Source organism: Bos indicus, chromosome 2 (assembly GCF_029378745.1).
Source record: "Bos indicus isolate NIAB-ARS_2022 breed Sahiwal x Tharparkar chromosome 2, NIAB-ARS_B.indTharparkar_mat_pri_1.0, whole genome shotgun sequence".
NCBI lineage: Eukaryota > Metazoa > Chordata > Mammalia > Artiodactyla > Bovidae > Bos > Bos indicus.
Window position 1 is genome coordinate 119831755 of NC_091761.1, and position 18968 is coordinate 119850722.

Genomic DNA, 18968 nt, shown 5'->3' on the forward strand with positions numbered 1-18968 from the left:
ACGGCTAGTCCTTCCTGTTCCTTTTTTCCTAGATGATTGATTCTCCCCCGTCTGTGGCCCTTTCCGCTGGTCACAGGGCTGTCCTGGCTAACCCATTGCTGAACTTGGCCAGCCTGCCCGCTGTGGCTTTAGCAGATGTTTCTGCTCTGTGAGGCTAACAGAAGATTTTATAGTCTCGATGGTACCCCCACCCAGCTGCCTTGGGCAATTTACCTAAGTGATCCATTTCTCTCCACTGTCCTAAGCCCTGGTCCACAATGCTTAGAAAGTCAGTGTGGGATCTTCAGTGTCCTTTTTTCCTGTAACCGGCTTTTAAGATCTGCCCTGACCCAGCTTTGATTCTGGCCCTGAAACAGGCGTAAGAAGACTTAGCACCCTTTAAGCCCCTTTCCTTTTCTGCTGCCTGAAGTGTCACCAGTTAGCATTTGTTGAGTACTGGCTGTGTACCAGGTCTGGAAAGACAAGAGAGAGGCTGCTCTTGCCCTGGGTGGTCAGGGGAGGTAGGCAGGGAACAGTGACAGTACCCTGCACTGCCTGTGGGTGTGGAAGTGCTCCGCAGAGAGGGAGCATCAGAGGAGAGAGGAACTGTCTCTCCCTGGACTGGTGGTGGGAGAGGAAACTTTTTAAGAGCCAGGAAGGCTTCATCAATTGATTTTTGAGCAGTGTTTCAAATTGTGAGTAGAAAATTCCTTGGTAGACAAAAGTGGTTGGAGAGAGCATCTCAATTAGAGGTTAGAGAAAGCATGGAACATCCAAGGAACAGTACGTAGTTTGGAATTGCTGGGGTATGAACTGCAGGGGGAGCCAAGAGATGAAGTTTCAAAGGCAGACCAGGGAGCTTGGGTTTCATCTTGCGGTCAAGCAAGGAAGTGACATCATCTCCTTTGACTAAGATAAAAAATCACCTTAGCCACTGTGTGGTTGAGGAACAGTGAGACAGAGCAGAAAGGTACTTATCGGTACGAGGGCCCCTCCCCTCAGTCATGGCCCCTTGAGGCTTTGAGTAACCACCCCAAAACAGAGAGAGATCTTTGCTCACAGAATCATAGGCGAGTTGAGCACCGCAGTGGTATCCAACTGGACCCCAGAGAATAGAGCAGTAGATGTCTTCAGCCTGGTGGTTGAGGAACATCCTGAACAAGGAGCATTCACATCCGCCCCCAGACTCGTCTCCTCCCAATCTAGCAATCACATCCCACAGCAGAGCATGGCCAGGTACGTGGGAGAGGTTAGCATCCCCTGTCAGCTCTGCCATCTCTTTGGAGATGGATTCTGTGGGCCCTCTGCCGGCTTCCTCTTGAGAGCTCCTGGCCGCTGCACATGGAGGATGCAGGCTTATACTGAAGACCTCTTGGCCTTCATGATGATGTTTGGGCCTTTGCTCATTAGCGGGATGAGCAAAAAAATAAAATTTCTGAATTCAGCTCATCAGCCATTGGGGGAGATAAAGACAATGTGTCCCAATGTAAATAGGATTGCAGATTATCACTGGGTGGAATTTAGTAAGAAGATTTGAAAGTCTGGAAAATGATATGGAAATCTTACCCAGAGTAATTTCAACTCTCGAACTCTGCTGATGGTTTAGGATACTTAGGATATGTCCCAAGACAGACGAAGGTTCCACATTCGAACAGCAGAAGAGGGAGAGGAAAAGACTCAGAGAGATTTTGAATGCACAACTTGTGGGACCCGGAGCTAATTGGATGGAGTAGGGGGGGAGGACCCGCCCCTCTTGGTTATTTTCTCCATCATTGTTCAGCCAGGACCTGTGCAAGACTGTCAGAGGACTTGTGGATCTGTAGAGTTGGGACAGGGAAAGTGAGAGCGTTTGAGAACTTAGAAGGAACTCTCCACGTGGGCCACACTGAGTAATGAAGCTGAAAAAGACACTGTGGAAAACTCCAGGGATGAGGGATGCCTATGCGTTCACAAGATGCTGGTGACGGTCAGCGGTTTCTCACCTGCTCGAGCACTCACTTCTCTTTTCCAGTCAGACATTGTGTCCTGTACTTAGCACCCTACCCCAGGGTCTCTCCAGGACCGTGGCAGGTCTCAAGTAGCCAAGTGTGGGGACCACTATGCTGTCTAGGCGAGTCTCCCCCGAAGCAACAGAACTGGTACGTGCAGAAGCCACTTTCCGAGTGGCTGTCTCAGCCTCCCTCCCACAAGGTCCCTGACGTGCTGCGCACTCGACACACGTGCCGTGCGCCGTGGGGCAGTCCCAGCACCACGGGCGGAGAACAGGCCCAGTTTATGAGAGGCCCTGACATGCCGAACCACGGATGTGCTTGTAACATCTTCATTCCTTTGCTTTTCGGAAATAACTGTCTATACAAAACTATATGGATATAAAGACTGTTTTCTCAGAAGTCCACCTGAATCCTGCCTTAAGATCTAGTGAAAGCTTATTGAAAGGAATGCCCTTTAAAAATTAGGCATAATTATACTACCCCAAAAGTTTTAATGTTTAGCTTGTTTTCCTCTGTGTAAGACATAGGATATCAAGCAGTGTTTATAACCTTGGTCAGCTGCTGAGTGTACCGATAGTTTTTAAGCGAGAATAGCCAGAACAGTTTAATAACAATAACAATAATAATAATAATGTGTGCTCAGTCATGTTCAACCCTTTGCATCTCCAGGGACAATAGCCTACCAGGCCCCTCTGTCCATGGGGTTTTCCAGGCAAGAATACTGGATTGAGTTGCCATTTCCTTCTCCAGGGGATCTTCCCGACCCAGGGATCCAACCCTGGCCTCCTGCACTGGCAAGTGGATTCTTTACTACCAGCACCACCTGGGAAGCAGGCTTATCATACACTTAAAATATTAGCTGCCTATCAGCTTATTAAGTACAGATGTTTAAGTGGAAGTTTACTATGTAGTTCATAAAATGTTTCATGTGATAATGATAAACAGTTAATTAACATAGACAAAAATAGGTGATTTGTTTTCTGGGCAAAAGTCAGCCATTCATTTGTAAACTGTAAGTGCCTGCTGTGTGTCAAAGCGCTGGACAGAGAGACAGAAACAGTCCTCATTCCTGAAGATTCCGTGGTCTAGTGGAGAGGAGAGTCACATAAAGGAGCAATTAGGCTGAGAGCAAGAGCCGTAGATGCGTTATGAGAGCTCAGGGGGATACAGTGAGTGACAGTTCAGAACTGCCTCAAGTCCTTTTGGAAAGAACAGGAGCAGGTCGGAGGGAGGTATAAAACACAGTGCCTGGTCCCCCTAGGGGAATCTGGATAACTGTTTCAGAGATGCTGATGAGCTGAATCTTAAAGGATGTACAAAAGTCGGCCACATGCGAAACTCTCAGAAAGGTGCTCCAGAAAGAGGGAACCACAGGTGCACGAGTGGAGCAGCAGGCAGGTCCGGGGCTCTGGTTACTGGAGGGGCCCAAGGCAAAGGCTTATGAAGAAGGAAGGTCCCCTGGGAGGACTGAGGGACCCGGCAGACCGTGGGGTGCCCAGTGGGCTGACTTTGAGCATCTCCAATATTAGTTTACTAATGACAGAGCCAAGACTCGGAATTACACTAGGTTTCCCAAATTACACAGGGCAAGACCCCTATGTCTGTCTTTTTTGTTTTTTTAGTGGTAAAGCCCTTTTTGCAAATCAAATCTTAACCCCAATCTCCAGTATGTAAAAATAGATTGTATTTCATTAACATAAACTTCTTCCACATTTAAATGTATAACAACCTCACACCAGTCACAATGACCGTCAAAGATTTATAACAGTTATGAGATCAAGTAATGAAAACCGGTGGCCTTCTTTTTATAAACTCTTCTGTTTTTGTAATAAATTTAAATTTACAGAAAAGTTGCAAAGATAGTACAGAGAGGTCCCGTATACCACACACCCAGCTCCCTCCACCCCTTCCTAACATCTTACATTACCATGGTACATTTGTCATAACTGAAAAGTTGACATTGGAACATTGCTATTAACTAAATCCATACTTTATTTGGATTTCCCCAGTCTTTCCACCAATTATCTTTCTGTTCCAGGGTTCAGTCCAGGGTACCACGTTGCATTTAGTTGCAATGACTTTCTTTTCACAAACACTAAAACACAAAGTCAGGAAATATGTTACATTCTCAGATGTTCAGCTGTATGATTGAAAAAAGATACTGCCTTGAACCCTTAGAAAAAATACTGCTGCTGCTGCTAAGTCGCTTCAGTTGCGTCTGACTCTGTGCGACCCCATAGACAGCAGCCCACCAGGCTCCCCCGTCCCTGGGATTCTCCAGACAAGAACACTGGAGTGGGTTGCCATTTCCTTCTCCAGTGCGTGAAAGTAAAGTCGCTCAGTCGTACCCAACTCTTAGCGACCCCATGGACTGCAGCCTACCAGGCTCCTCCGTTCATGGGATTTTCCAGGCAAGAGTACTGGAGTGGGAGAAGAAATACTAACTCTCTGTAAAAGAAAAAAAGGTACTAAGCTTGGACTGCAAGCATGCAGGGCGAGCAGCTTGCTACTGAAATGGTGTGCTGTGCTTAGTCACTCAGTTGTGTCTGACTCTTTTCGAGCCCATGGACTGTAGCCCGCCAGGCTCCTGTGTCCATGGAATTCTCCAAGTAAGAATATTGGAGTGGGTTACCATGCCCTCCTCTAAGGGATCTTCCCAGCTAAGGAATTGAACCCGGGTTTCTCACATTGCAGGCACATTCTTTAACATCTGAGCCACCAGGGAAGCCCAAGAATACTGGAGTGGGTGGCTTGTCCCTTCTCCAGGGGCTCTTCCCAACCCAGGAATTGGAACCGGGGTCTCCTGCATTGCAGGTGGATTCTTTACCAGCTGAGCTACCAGTTGGTATAATTGTCTGGTAATGCAGTGCAGAGAAGAACCCAACAATGCTCACTCAACAAACTCGATTTACTCTGTTTTACTCAGCTTGGGCCGCCATACAGTATACCATAGACTGAGCATTTTTTTTTCACAGTTCTGAAGGCTGGAAGTCCTAGAAGAAGGTGCTGGCCAGTTCAGTTCCTAGTGGAGACTCTCTTCCTGGCTTGTGTAGGGCTGTGTGGGTCTTCACAAGGCTTTCTTTCTGTGTGTGTGCAGGGCAGGGAGCCACGAATGACTTCTCTACTTATCAGATCAGGGCCCCACCCTTATGACCTCATTTAACCTTAATTACACCTAAAGACCCCACCTTTGGGAGGTGACTGTATTGGGTACAGTCACATTGAGGGTTAGGGCTTCAATGTAGGAATTAGGGGGTGGGGGAGACATGATTCAGTCCATAGCCTAGTCCAAAGGCTGAAATTATGTGAAATCTTTACAATTCAATCCTGAGACAATATGGTATTAAAATTTTCTCCATTTTTATAGTACATTTATGCAGGTTAATAAGTGTTATTTTGCAAAGCACTCAATGCATGCAAGAAAATGTTAATTATTTAGATCACTTTTGAATACTCATTAAACAAGTTAACAAAGAAAATACAGTGTCATCTGAACAGATGGTTCAGAAACAATAGCAAGAACATTTTTTCAAAAGTAGGTGCCTTATAAAAAGCTTTTGGGCTTCCCTGGTGGCTCAGTGGTAAAGAGCCTGCCTGCCAGTACAGTAGACGTAGGTTCAGTCCGTGATTCAGGAAGATCCCACGCGCTGTGGAGCAGCTGAGCCCATCTGCCACAACTGTTGGGTCTGTGCACTAGAGCCTGTGTTCTGCAACAAAAGAAGCCACTGCAATGAGAAGCCCACCCACCACAACTAGAGAAAGCCCACACAGCAATGAAGACTGTGTCCCAAGATTAAATAAATAAATAAAATTAAGGTTTTAAAAAAAAGCTGTTACCAGAAGTCTTCAGGTGGTCATTAGGTTTTTATATACAAAAGATTCAGCATCCTTCAGAATAATGCTGAGTAATGCCATATAGTTACTACCATTTTTTGTTACTGGTGTGGGCTTTTCCATATCAAAGGTTACTGTAACGTATTAAAACAGAATAAATGTCCAAATACTCTTCACACAGAGTAAGATACCACTGGGGTTTGTTTTGCTTTTGCTGAGGAAGGATCTTGACTAGCTAACTTGACCTCAGCTAGTGCACAGCTGCCGCTCCGTTACAGTGCTCCCTGTGCCTGACACTGCACATCCTGGAGGCCTGCAGTAAGTGTGCTGGGTAAACATCTGTTAATACGGCTGTTTTTAGTTTGGGAGGTGGATGGGAGTCGATGTCATTAATCAAAACTATGGGAGAAAGAAAAGATTTAAAGGCAGGAGGGAGACAGTCAGAAGTATCCTCAGGACATCCAGGAAGAGCCACTCATTTTGTCTTTGGAATTTTAGAGAAAACAAATAACATTCCAGGATGGCTGTAAGTCATCATTTGAAAGTACGTTGAAGAGGATTTCTTTTTTTTTTAATTGAAGAGGGTATACCATTGAACTGAGATAGTTATATCCAAAAGTACAAGTCATTCTTGAGTCTTGAGCTTCAATTTTAGTATATAGTAAATGTAGTTATTTTTTTTATTGCTATCATGTATTTTTCCCTGTATTACCAGTTCTCAGCTTTCCGGTTCACATTCCCATGTAATGTTAAAGCCTCACGGAAAAGTATCAGATAATGTGGTCTTTCTGCTGAATTTTCAGGGAAAAGAGCTTCCACCATGTTCATCTCACTCTGGAAGCTCAGGCTATTCCCCGGAAGGAACCCCCCCTCCCTGGGCTGCTTCTCTGCTGGCAGGTAACTGCTGCAAATCTGGCAAAGCCACTCATAGCCTGTTCCCTGTCCATAGGTTGTCCCGATGCTTCCCAGGCTGCTGTGTGAAGAGCTGTGTAGCCTCAATCCCATGACTGACAAGCTGACCTTCTCCGTGATCTGGACGCTAACTCCGAAGGGCAAGGTAAGGACTTAACACACATGTCCCTTCTGTTTGGTGACTTCCTCATAAGCACCCACCGTGTTCCTGGCGTTGGTCTGGAGCCCCGTGGTGGGAGGAAGAGGGCAGCGAAGGAGCCTCCCCAGCAAGGAGGACATGGGAGAAAAGCTCTCAGTCTGTTTAGAAGGCTGAACCTCAGTGGTTTTCAGTGTGTCACGTGAAGGAAGAAACGGTGTAAGCAGAGTCCCGTGGGGGAGGCCTCGCGCAGCAGAGGGTGTCCGTGAAGGGGACAGTGGGCAGGCCCCGGCTGCAGTTAGGAGAGCAGACGGGGTGAAGGGGGTCATTTGGGGAAAGGGTGGCGAGTTTGGGTAGGTGAGGTGGACTCAAACCATGGGGACCTGCAAATGCCAGGCCCCATGAATGATGGCTGTTAGGGTTCCTCTGAAGTGTCATGAGAAAGGATACATTTTAGATTAGTGCTGTGACTTCCCTGGTGGTCCAGTGGTTAAGAATCCACCTGCCAGTGCAGGGTACATGGGCTCACTCCCTCGTCCGGGAAGATTGCACATGCTGCAGAGCAGCTAAGCCTGTGTGTGCCCAAGAGCCTGTGCTCCACAACAAGAGAAGCCACTGCAGTGAGAAGCCTGCGCACCGCACCTAGAGAAAGCCCATGTGTAGTAACGAAGACCCAACACAGCCAAAACTGATTAAATAAATCTTTTTTAAAAAAGAAAGATGGGTGCTGCATCATGGTGCTGTTTGAAGAGGAACAAAATTTGCATGAGGTCGTGCTGTAATCAAGGCCCAAGGCGACGAAACCATGGACTGAGAGCAGAGGGGAGCAGGATGTCAGGAGCCATTCCCTAAATATAGGGAATAAATGAGACAGATAAATGAAAGATGACTCCAGAAGAAACTAGGCACCTCCCCCACAACAGAAGCAACACTGAACTTCTGAAAATAGGGTAATGATTGGGGAAGCTATGGTACCAGCTCAGTGCAGTGCTGCACAATTTCTAAAGCTATTATGGAGACCGTGTAAGAACATGGGAACTGTTTATGCTGTAATATTAAATAGAAGTTAAAAAAAAAAAGATATTTAATTGTAAAGAGGTTCCAAATAAAGATGGAGGATCAAATGCCCACATTTACTTTCATTCCCTCCCAAAACCTCACTAAAACAACAGTGAAGAGATTTTTTTTAAAGACATAAACCCACAAGGACAAAGAGAATGGGAGAGGAGACAACAGCAACAAAAATTTGGAAGCCGGGAAGCAGATGGATGAGTGGTAACTGACTTAGCAGTCCCGAGAAAGCCAAATCCTGAGCCAACAATAGTGAAAGCCAAGAAACAACCCAGTTTACACAGAAGAACCCTGAAGAAGTTCAGAAATTGACAGCAGCAGCTATCTCTGGGAAGTAGGGGAGAGGTGGGCGAAGAGGAGACTAACTGTATTGGTTGAAGGTTTACTTTAAAAGGTTGTCGCTTCCATAACCTAGTAGAAGATCAGAAATTTGTCCCCAAGACAGGATAAAGGAAAGGATGCTGAACTGGGGGCCACCAAACACAGCTGTGGTCATGACCCACTGCATGAGGCTGAGTGAACGCTGGCACACCAAACATTAAGAGGCCCATCTTTTCTTCCCCAGCAACCTCAGAATTCTAGTAGCCAAGCCTATACCCTTGACTCAGAAGATAGGAAAATCTTTCTCTGAGGAATCTGAGTGGTGAAGATTTAAAGATAAAAACCTCAAGGATTTCCCAACCAGCAGCCCAGCTGTATTTCCCTACAGTAAACTCTGTGGACAACAAGCTCCACCCACTCAAGCAGAGCTTTTTAGGATTTCACTAAAAATCAGCCTTTTCACATTTCACTCTCCTGTATAGAGACAAGAGGAAAGCCTCTAACATGGAACAGGAAAACCAAAGTAAACAAGTGGGGAACAACTGGAGCAAAACAAACTACACAAGGAATGGAGGAGGAAGTGGCTACCGCTCTAGTATTCTTGCCTGGGAAATCCCATGGACAGAGGAGCTTGGCAGACTACAGTCCATGGGGTTGCAAAAGAGTCAGACATGACTGAATGACTAACAACACATAAGGAGAAGAAACTTTTTTGTATCCTCAGAGAGTCCCTTTCTAAAAGAAAGTATCTATACTACAAGATCTAGGTACTTTGAAAAAGAAACATTCAGAAGGGGGCAGGGGGAGGAGCTCTTTTTTAAAAATTCCATTAACAGCATGAAATTAAAAACATGATAGAAGAAATGAAGTCTCAGGGTTCAGATTGGAAGATAAAGTTGAAAAATTGTCCCAGAATAAGACAGAAAAGTAGAGCACCAGTCCAAGATATCCAACATCTATTCAGTGACCATTCCAGAAATAGGGAACAGAGAAAGAAGAAATCATCAACACGATCATTCAGAGAGATGCCCCATCACCACAGGGTGTGACCCTCCAGGCCAAAAGAGCGCACTGCCCAGCACGGTAATGGGAACACTGTCTCCAAGCCACATTGCCATAGAATTTCAGAGCACTGAGGATAAAGAAAAGATCCTATAGGCTGCTAAGAAGAAGAATAAAAAAGAAAGAAAGAGGCTCATACAGTAGATCAGAACTCAGAAAAAACTTCAGACTTTTTTGTTAGAACCCTAGAAGTTAGATGACAATGAAGCCAAGTTCTCTAATTTCTGGAAGACTGTGACCTCCGTGCTAAAATGCTGTACCTAACTAAGCCATCGATATAATGTGAGAGTAGGAAAGGACATTTTCAGACTTGCAAGGTCTCAAACAAAAAATGTTCATCTTACATACCCTTTCTCAGGAAGCTTTCACCAAGAAGAAAGAGTAAATCAGGAAGGAGGAAGACATGGGACTCGGGAAACTAATAAACCCATACAATAAAGAAGTGAAAGACTTACCTAGATCACAAGTCACCAGACTTCCTTGTCGGGGACCAGTTAGTAAACCTGTTTTTGGACACCATGTGGTCTGTTAGAGTTACTCATGAAAGAAGACTATATAAATAATGTGAGCAGGCTGTGACCCACTAAAACTTCTCTTAAAAACAAGTGACTGACTGAATTTGGCCCACAGACCATAATTTGTTGACCCCTGACCTAGATGATGGTGAAGAAAATTCCCAGGGTACCAGCTCTATGCAGATGCAGAAAACAGGGGATCAGATTGGAGCAGGTCAGAAGGTGACCATCTGCAAGTCAGGAAGAAAGCTGGCACCAGAAACTGAATTGACTGCCATCTTGGTCTTGGATTTCCCAGCCTCCAGAACTATGAGAAAGAAATTGTTCAAGCTCCCCGGTCTATGGTATTTTGTTATGGCAGCCCCAGTAGACCAACACCACATCAACTTGAACTTTTATACTGGGTTACATTAAAATCTATCCATCTGTTTTACACTTTGAATGGATTTTTATTCATGCGTGATTTTTTATCCAATAGTCACGTATAGATGTGAGAGTTGGACCATAAAGAAGGTTGAGCACCAAAGAATTGATGCTTTTGAACTGTGGGTTGGAGAAGACTCTTGAGAGTCCCTTGGACTGCAAGGAGATCAAACCAGTCAATCTAAAAGGAAATCAATCCTGAATATTCATTGGAAGGACTGATGCTGAAGCTAAAGGTCCAATACTTTGGCTACCTGATGGGAAGAACTGACTCATTGGAAAAGACCCTGATGCTGGGAAAGATTGAGGGCAAGAGGAAAGGGGGGCAACAGAGGATGAGAGGGCTGGAAGGCATCACTGGCTCAGTGGACATGAGTTTGAGCAAACTCAGCCATGAAGGACAGGGAAGCCTGGTGTGCTGCAGTCCATGGAGTTGCAGAGTCAGACACGACTAAGTGACTGAACTGGCTGGTATTTTCAGACTAGTAGTCTGATTTTTTAAATGTGGACACATTTCATTATATTAAAAAGTCACATTTATTAGTGTCTACTTGTCTACAGATCCTAGACAAGTCTAAGTATTGGAAAACATGTATCATTTACATGGGTATATGATACAAGGTTTCCAAAATTCTAATTTTTATGACAGCTTGAATTTTATCATTAGCAATGGATAACGTTCGTTGTTTTTCTTGACGTGCCAGATAACCATAATGTGTCATTCTTCCTCCAAGTAAAAATGGTGTTCTGTAAAAAAAGATGGTCATTTCACCTCACTACAAAGTATGTAAGTGCTTTTCCCCAAGACAGCCGTCATACTTGGCCATGCTGCTAAGTGGAAAAGACAAGTACACAAGAGTTGAGCCACAGTAAAAGCAATAAACGCGGTAAGTTCCTTACCGCTTCATCAGGAACATGCTTAAGTGAAGGAGGTTTTTACTTTCCTGTCAGTGTGAGCCAGTGACGAGACCCTGACCTCTGGCAGCACTTGCTGTTGTGTGATTCATGCCAAGCATCAACAGTTTTCCCCACCAGTGCTTCTGGGCCATCAATATAAATGGAACATACACAGAAAAGGCCACCTGATGCCTTAGTATTAATACTATTACGAAAATAGTTTTGACCTCATGGATCCCTGAGTGGAGTCCATAGACCGTACTTCAAGAACCACTGTTTTAAACAATTGATGGAAAGCTTGAAGTGGATTAATGTACAGAGCAGACAGAAAAACCAACCAAATTGAAACAAAACAGTTACTAATTTCACTAAAAATAAAAAGCTGTATAGGGAAGAATAGTAACCTTGAGTATTTACATAGTTGTAATAGTTAATTCTCATAGTGATTATGTAATTTTATTGGTAGGATGAGGGCCTGGGAATGCTTACGTGTGTGTGTGTGGTTGGGGGAAGGGAGCATGTGTGGCAAGAAGAGTTAATTTGCCCCTTCTATAGTGAAAAAGTTTGTGAATGATGCCTAAAACTGAAAAATCAAGAAGAAGTAATCCGGCAGATTGTATAGAACTGTGAAAGTAAATACCAAAAGAATCTACTGAGAGATGACAGTGGTTACCCCTGGGGAGGGGCAGAGGACTGCTGTTCTTCTTAACAAGCCTTTAAAACCACTTCACTGTTTGAAATGTGGCCACTTTAATTTTTTTATTTTTATTTTGAAAAATTTCAAATATACATGAAAGTGCAGAAAATAGCACAATAAATCCACCATCCCTATCTCCTAGATTTAACAACCGTCTTTTCTTTGCTGAAGCATTTTAAAGCAAACCATAGACATCACGTCATTTCATGCATACATATTTTCATATGTGGCTCTAAAAAATTTGGACATTTCCTTATATAACCACAATGCCATTGGCACACCTAATAGTTAATATTAGTGCCTCGGTGTCATTTAAAACCTAGTTCATAATTTCATTTCCCAGATTGTCTCCAATTGAGAGACAATCCACTCCAATCCACAGGGGAATCAAAACAAGTTACCTACATAACATTTGGGTTTTGTGACTTTGAATATCTGATAATAAGTTCCTTTTTAAGAGTTAAGAAGCAAACACTACCTGAAATACGAAGAAAGAAATGTGAAGACAGTAGGCCAGCAATCATATTTCTGTGAAAGTGGGAACTTGCATGGGGGAAAAAAAATGAATGGAAAAAGACCAGAAGGAAATAAAATAGAATGCCAGTAATGGTTGTGTTTGGGTAGCAAGGCTATGAGTAACTTTTTCTACTTTTTTGTATTTTCTAGTGTTTTTCGAAAATATGTATTACTTCCATATTTTTATAAATGTTTATTTTTGCAAAAGTTTAACTAAACAGAAAAATAAAAGCCTGAAAGTTAGAGGAAAACTAACTTGAGTCAACAGAAAAGAACTTTGAATCTGAACTAAGCCTGCCAGGGTCAGACCCAAGAAATAAAAAGCTTCCTGATCTAACAAGCTTCTAAAATATGAGGGTCATAAAAGAAGCACTCGGAAGAGGTAGACTCTGAAAACTTGGTTGGTCTGTAGGTTTTCTGTCGGAGGCAGTGTCTGGTGACCAAGCCTTCTGGCACGAGGGGCTGGAGAGCAGGTGTGAAGGAGGCACAGGGTCCAGGAAGGGATGCCGGGCCTCTGGCAAACCCAGTCAAAGAGGAAGTGTGAGGCTTTGGACCTGGGACAGTCATGGAGCAAGACTCACTAACCATACTCCTTATGCTGTAGTCAAACATCCTACTCAGAACAAGAGGCCACACGGTGGGTTGACCTGATCAGTTAGTCCTGGAGTGTAGTGACAGTAAGTGTCTTCCTGCTCACAGTCAAGATACATGAGAGTTCAGATCCCAAACTCATGTCCAGGAGCTAGTGCTTGTTCAGATCCCAAACTCGTGTCCAGGAGCTAGTGTTTGTTGAAGACACTGGCAAAGGAGAGCCTGAGTTGGTGGGGTTGTTGTTCAGTCACTCAGTCATGTCCATCTCTTTGCGACCCCATGGACTGTAGCACGCCAGGCTTCCCTATCCTTCACCATCTCCCAGAGCTTGCCCAAACTCATGAGTTGGTAGGGAGGGGTGGGAAAAAAGATGGGGTGGTTCAGGGGGCCAAAGAGAACTTCCCAGGTGGTGCTAGTGGTAAAGAACCTGCTTGCCAGTGAATCCATAAGAGACATGGATTCAGTCCCTGGGTTGGGAAAATCCCCTAGAGGAGGGCATGGCAACCCACCCCAGTATTCTTGCCTGGAGAATCCCATGGACCAAGGAGCCTGATGAGCAATGGTCCATAGAGTCTGAAAGAGTCAGACATGACTGAAGCGGCTTAGTACAGGGTGTCAGAGAAGGCTGGTAAGGAGGAAAGCAGCACGCATCAAGAACCCAGTAAGCCTGAGACTTGGTTAGTACACAGTGGTGGCTTCTCATAGTGCAAGGGCTTGGACTTCAAAGGAGCTGGGGCATGGCCAGCAGCATCAGGCATGGCTGCCAGTCTCCCCTGGAGCTGAAGTGGAGAAAGGTTTTGTTTTTTTCCTTCATCTACTGGAATGCCTTACTTTGTAGAGCTATAGAAAGCCTATTCTAACTGTTTTTAAACACCCAGTAGATTTTTTTAAGTATCTACTAGGAAACCTTGGTGTCATACATGTTAATAGTTTCCTTAAGCCAGTGTTCAGGTTTTTAGAATGAAAAACTCTGAAAGATCTGGTTTTTGGCGTGTTTCTCACATATTGGTGGTAAGAGTGTTGTCCTCTGATCTAGATAGCTCTGATTCTATGTTTTCCTAAGGGAAACACACCCAACTGAACCTTGTGCTTTGGAAGTCCAGCTCTGGACCCATGAAATCCTCTCCGACCATGTCAGTGCAGTCTCATATCTGGTTACCTCCAGCACGTCTGTCTCACTGGGCACCAAGCTCCTGCAAAACAGAGACCATGTCCACAGGCCCTGGCTCATCAGAGGTGTCTCAATTTGAAGTCACCTTTGGGAAATAAACACCAATGTTACACTTTAAAGAAGGTCACAGACAATGAATCTAACTTGATACCTAAGTCCTAAAGCCTGGGAACCCTAAAATCTCAGGTCAGAGGTCAGAATAATAAAGGAAGAGTCTCGCAGTTACAGTAGCAATTCACAGCCTGTGTGTCCTGGCTGTGCTGTCTGGCTCAGGCAGAACGCAAGCATGTACTCCAGGGGGAGCCCAGTTCAGCCCCAGTCCATGGTGCACCTCTTTCAGCCACTTCTGTAGCCCCCAGCCCCAGTCATTGTTGACTCCGGTCATCTTCTGACCCCTCACCTCCTGGCCAGCAGTGAGTCACCTCAGCTTTGTCTCCAGCACCTCCTCTTCCTCACCACTGTCAGCACTGACGACTGCCTCCAAGCTGCCACCCTCCTCCACCTGGACTCCAGGGGCCTCCCAGCTGTCCCCCGACCTTCGGCTCCTACCCCACTTCATCTTCTCCCTACACAGCGGTCCGAGGGAGTCTTCTAAATCAGAAATCAGGTCTCATCTCTCTGTCCTTTTTAATGAGCCTCCAGTCTCTCATTCGGAATAAAATCTAGGAAACCTTTAAAGTGGGAATTTTTTTCCTATTCTTTTTTTTCCTCTGTCTTCTCTGCTAGAAATGCATGGATTCCAGAGAGTTCTTGGGACTCGAGTCTTTCCTCGTTCCTGGACCATCTTTACTCACGTGGGAAGAGTGGCTTTTAGGGTGTGGCTGAGCTTTCCGCTGTGTGGCAGCTCCCCAGCCCACCTTCCGGGACCTGACCTCAGCGGGGGTCAGCCCTTCTCAGCCGCCACCTTAGAACACCCTGCAGGTCATTGGCCACTCCTCGTGGCTCTGGGGAAGTGTTTCCAGTCCCCACCTAACACCTCTTTCTGAACAGCAGACATTGTAGGGGCACTGTGGGATGTGCCAGTCCAGGCTGCCTTTTTTCAGCTGGACCTTCAGTGCTGCTTAGAGGGATCCTTTTATTTGTTGCTTATGTATTTGTTTCAAGCCCTTATTCTTGGACATCCTCGCAGTCCAGTGGTTAAGATGGTGCTCCCAGCTCAGGAGCACGGGTTCTATCACTGGTTGGGGAGGATCTCACATGCTGTGTATGGTGGCAAAAAAAAAAAAACCCAAAAAACGAAGAACTTTGCAGTTAATAATAAAGATAAATAAGTGTGAAATGGTATTAAAAAAAACTTTATTCTTGGTTCTGGCTTCCAACTTTGCTTCCATTCCTCTCTACTTCGAGACCAATGATTCCCCCAGGTGACTTTCAGTTTTCCTTCTGGGAAACCAGAGAGATCAGCCAGCTGGGTCTGCTGAAGTTCCTCCCTTCGGAGTCATCCTTCCCGTCTCGTGATGCAGAAAAAAACACTCCTGCTCCAACCAGAGGGTAAGCCCTCCGTCCTCAGATCTGAAATGGCATCAGCATCCCTCTGAACCACTCAGATCTTCACTGTCTAGCCCACCTCACCCCTGCCACATCCCGGCAGTTCTAAGTGATAACAGCTCTACCTTTGCCAAGCGTCTCTCATCAGTTCTTCCTTTCCTATCGCCACAGTCACTGTCCCTACTCACCATCCTCCCTGGTTGACAAAGGCTGTTTATGGCCTCTTCCTTCCATTTCCCCGGTGGTGTTAGGTGACTTTTAGAAGCTGAATCTGGTCCCATTACACTACTACTTAGTATCCTCTTACAGTGGGACAGTGGGTTATGATTATCCACGAAAGTCTGTAATCTCCAGAGCATGACCAGCGCAGACCTCCACCAGCCCCTTCTCGCATTGCGTGGCCATCCTTCAGCCCCTCAACCTCTGCTGACCGGTTCATTTGGCCTCATACAGAATTGTTCTACTACTGAGACTTTGCATATGCTTTTTCCACTTCCTAGAGTGTCCTTCCCTTCATCCCTACTAACATGAATCCTACTTATCCTATGAGACTCAGCTAAAATGTCACATCTTCCATGAAAGTGTTATTATTCCTTCCTTCATTCATTTAGTAAATACTCATTGAAGATTTGCTATGTTGAGACACTATACAAGGTGTTGAAGATATAGGAATTAAATATGCACCAAAATAGAAACAGTAGTTAATTCCCAATGGTGGATTCATAGGAGATTTTTTTTTCCTTCTCCTTTTCCCACATATATATATTTTTTTAAGTTTTCTGCAGTGAATTGATATTGTCATTGTAGTAAAAATAAGATTTTGAGGGGTTTTTTTCCTGTTTTTTTTTTTTTTTTAAGTGAGGCAGGGGGAGATATTGGAGTATGTTTGTAGGCTGCATAGGGAGGCGAATCAGAGATGTTGCTGATGAAGAAAGAAGGAACAAAGCTTTGGAACCATGAAGGAAGGGGCTTCCCTGGTGGCTTAGACCTACAGTACAGGAACCATGAAGGAAGGGGCTTCCCTGGTGGCTTAGACCTACAGTACAGGAGACCCAGGTTCGATCCCTGGGTCGAGAAGATCCCCTGGAGAAGGAAATAGCAACTCACTCCAGTATTCTTGCCTGGAAAATTCCATGGACAGAGGAGCCTGATGAAAGAAGTGGGAATTTCAGGACCTAAACTCCAGGAGGGGAGATTAGCTCCCACTAGGAGGATGAGGACCACAGACTTCCCTAGCGCAGAGAAGGTGCAGCGTGGGGTCCCTGCTGAAATCTGGAAAGGAGGCAGGTTGGCCTTTCTGAGGATGTGCGTAGATGGGAAGAGCCCCGACCTCCCTGTCAGAGCCCATTTTCCCACCTCGCTGCCCCTACATCACCTGGCAGTGCCATTTGTATGCAGATCTATCATCCGACCGGACCTTAACATCATGCTTAATTTTTTTAAATCTCTTCTCCTCATATATAGCACAGGGTCAAAAGCCCAAAAATGCTTAAAAATTACTTCATAAAGTGAATTGCATATCCATTTTCCGGGACTTCCCTGGTGGCTCAGTGGTAAAGAATTCACCTGCCAAGCAGGAGACATGACTTTGAACCCTGGATCAGGAAGGTCCCCTGGAGGAGGAAATGGCAACCCAGTCCAGTATTCTTGTCTGGAAAATTCCATGGATAGAGGAACCTGGAGGGCTACAGTTGATGGGGTCACAAAGAGCTGGACACTAGTTAGCGACTAAAACAACAACATACCCATTTACACAGTTCTGTTTAGCCTGCTTTATTAGAATGGTGTTTCCTTGGTAAGGCGTTTTTATCGCAGCAGCCTTTTCAGCACCCTGAGCTGTATCCTGGGGTTGAGGAGGGTCTGACACAGCTGCCCGAGTGTCTTCCCCCTACTGCCTTCCCTGCTCACCTTGCTGCTAACACACCAGCTGCCACCCATGGAAATGCTATAGAACTTGAAAAATAAAACTATGATACTCCCGGGTCATCTTGTGTCTGCAGCAAGCCCACAGAGCCAAGCACAAGCACAGGACTGTGTGACTGGGGGCTGCAGGTCATGATAAAGAAACAGTGCTGGGTTTTATGTCTCCTCTTAGGACACTTCAGTGCAAATCTTGCCCAATCAACTCCCAGTGAGAGACCATAGCTCCCAAGGCTGATTCTGAAAATAATAGAAAAGTTCCCTGAATTTTAATTTTTAGTCCTCAGCAGAGCAGGGCACAGTCGCTTTATTTCAGACCTATAGAGACAGCCGGGGCAGAGGAGCCTTTGGAAGAGCTCGGTTGTGTCCTTTGTGTCCTGGTTTGCTAACGAAGATAGCAGGCAATTAGGGGCTGACCTGAAGTGAGGTCACTTCAAGGGAACAGCAGACCTGAGCACAGATTTTGCTATGAATCCTTGAGTTTAAAGTAAAAATTCAAAATATTTTCAAGACATAACAAGCCGTGTATCATTCATAGGATTGTTGTTGCTGTTGTTCAGTCACTAAGTCGTGTCCGATTCTTTTGCAGACAAAAAAAATTTTTTTTTAATCAGCCTTTCCTGCATTTTGAGGTTACTAATCATGAAGTTGATTTAAAGTTAAGGACTTGGGCTCTGAGGTTAATAAACAATGTGTTGCTATGCTGCCTGCCTTTAAAAGAAGGATGGACCTCGTTTTTGGCGAGATGACTTCGTTTGGTCTTTTTGGAAGGTTGGGACTGAATTATCCTCACTGGCTTTAGAAATCTGTGATTCTGTTTTTCCTGCATCTTTCTGAACCCAATCCTTAGAAGCTTCCTCCATGGCTCTCCTGTGCTTTCCTCCCTCTCCCCCACCTGCAGCTTCCTTCCCACAGCCCTCAGGCCTCCCAACCAGTCCACCACCTCCAAAGATTCCTCCTGCCCCCGCAACCTGCCTCTCAACTGTCTGCAGTAAAGGGAACACTTTTCAAAGACTTCCCTGGCTTCCCTGGTGTTTCAGATAGTAAAGAATCTGCCTGCAGTACTGGAAACCCAGGTTCAATCCCTGGGTCGGGAAGATCCCCTGAAGAAGGGAAGAGCAACCCACTCCAGTATTCTTGCCTTGGAGAATCCCATGGACAGAGGAGCCTGGCGGATTCCTTGGCATTGCAGAGTCAGATGCGACTGGGCGACTAACACTTTCCAAAGACTGCCCAGTCGGGGTCCCTCATCCTGTGTCACAGGAATGGAATTCTCGTCTCTTGACCATATCCTGCCTTCAGACTCTTGTGCCATTCTAAGGTTTACAAGGCAGGCGGTTGAGGGAGTTGCCTTATTTCTTTCATCTTTGGATTTGAAGTTTAGACCTTTAGGTCAAAATGCTGGAGGGGAGTAAAATTTGGCATTCCAGAATATCTTTTGAGC

At 45.2% G+C, this 18968-nt stretch overlaps 1 protein-coding gene across 7 annotated transcripts in view; it reads left to right on the forward strand.

Annotated features, from left to right (window-relative positions):
* Positions 1-18968, forward strand: part of DIS3L2 (DIS3 like 3'-5' exoribonuclease 2) — a 361340-nt gene that overhangs the window by 241971 nt on the left and 100401 nt on the right. For all 7 annotated transcript variants that reach the window (XM_070774057.1, XM_070774030.1, XM_070774044.1 and 4 more), the window contains one exon: positions 6754-6861. In XM_070774057.1, coding sequence (XP_070630158.1) covers positions 6754-6861 — 108 coding nt within the window. The remainder of the gene's footprint in view (positions 1-6753; positions 6862-18968) is intronic.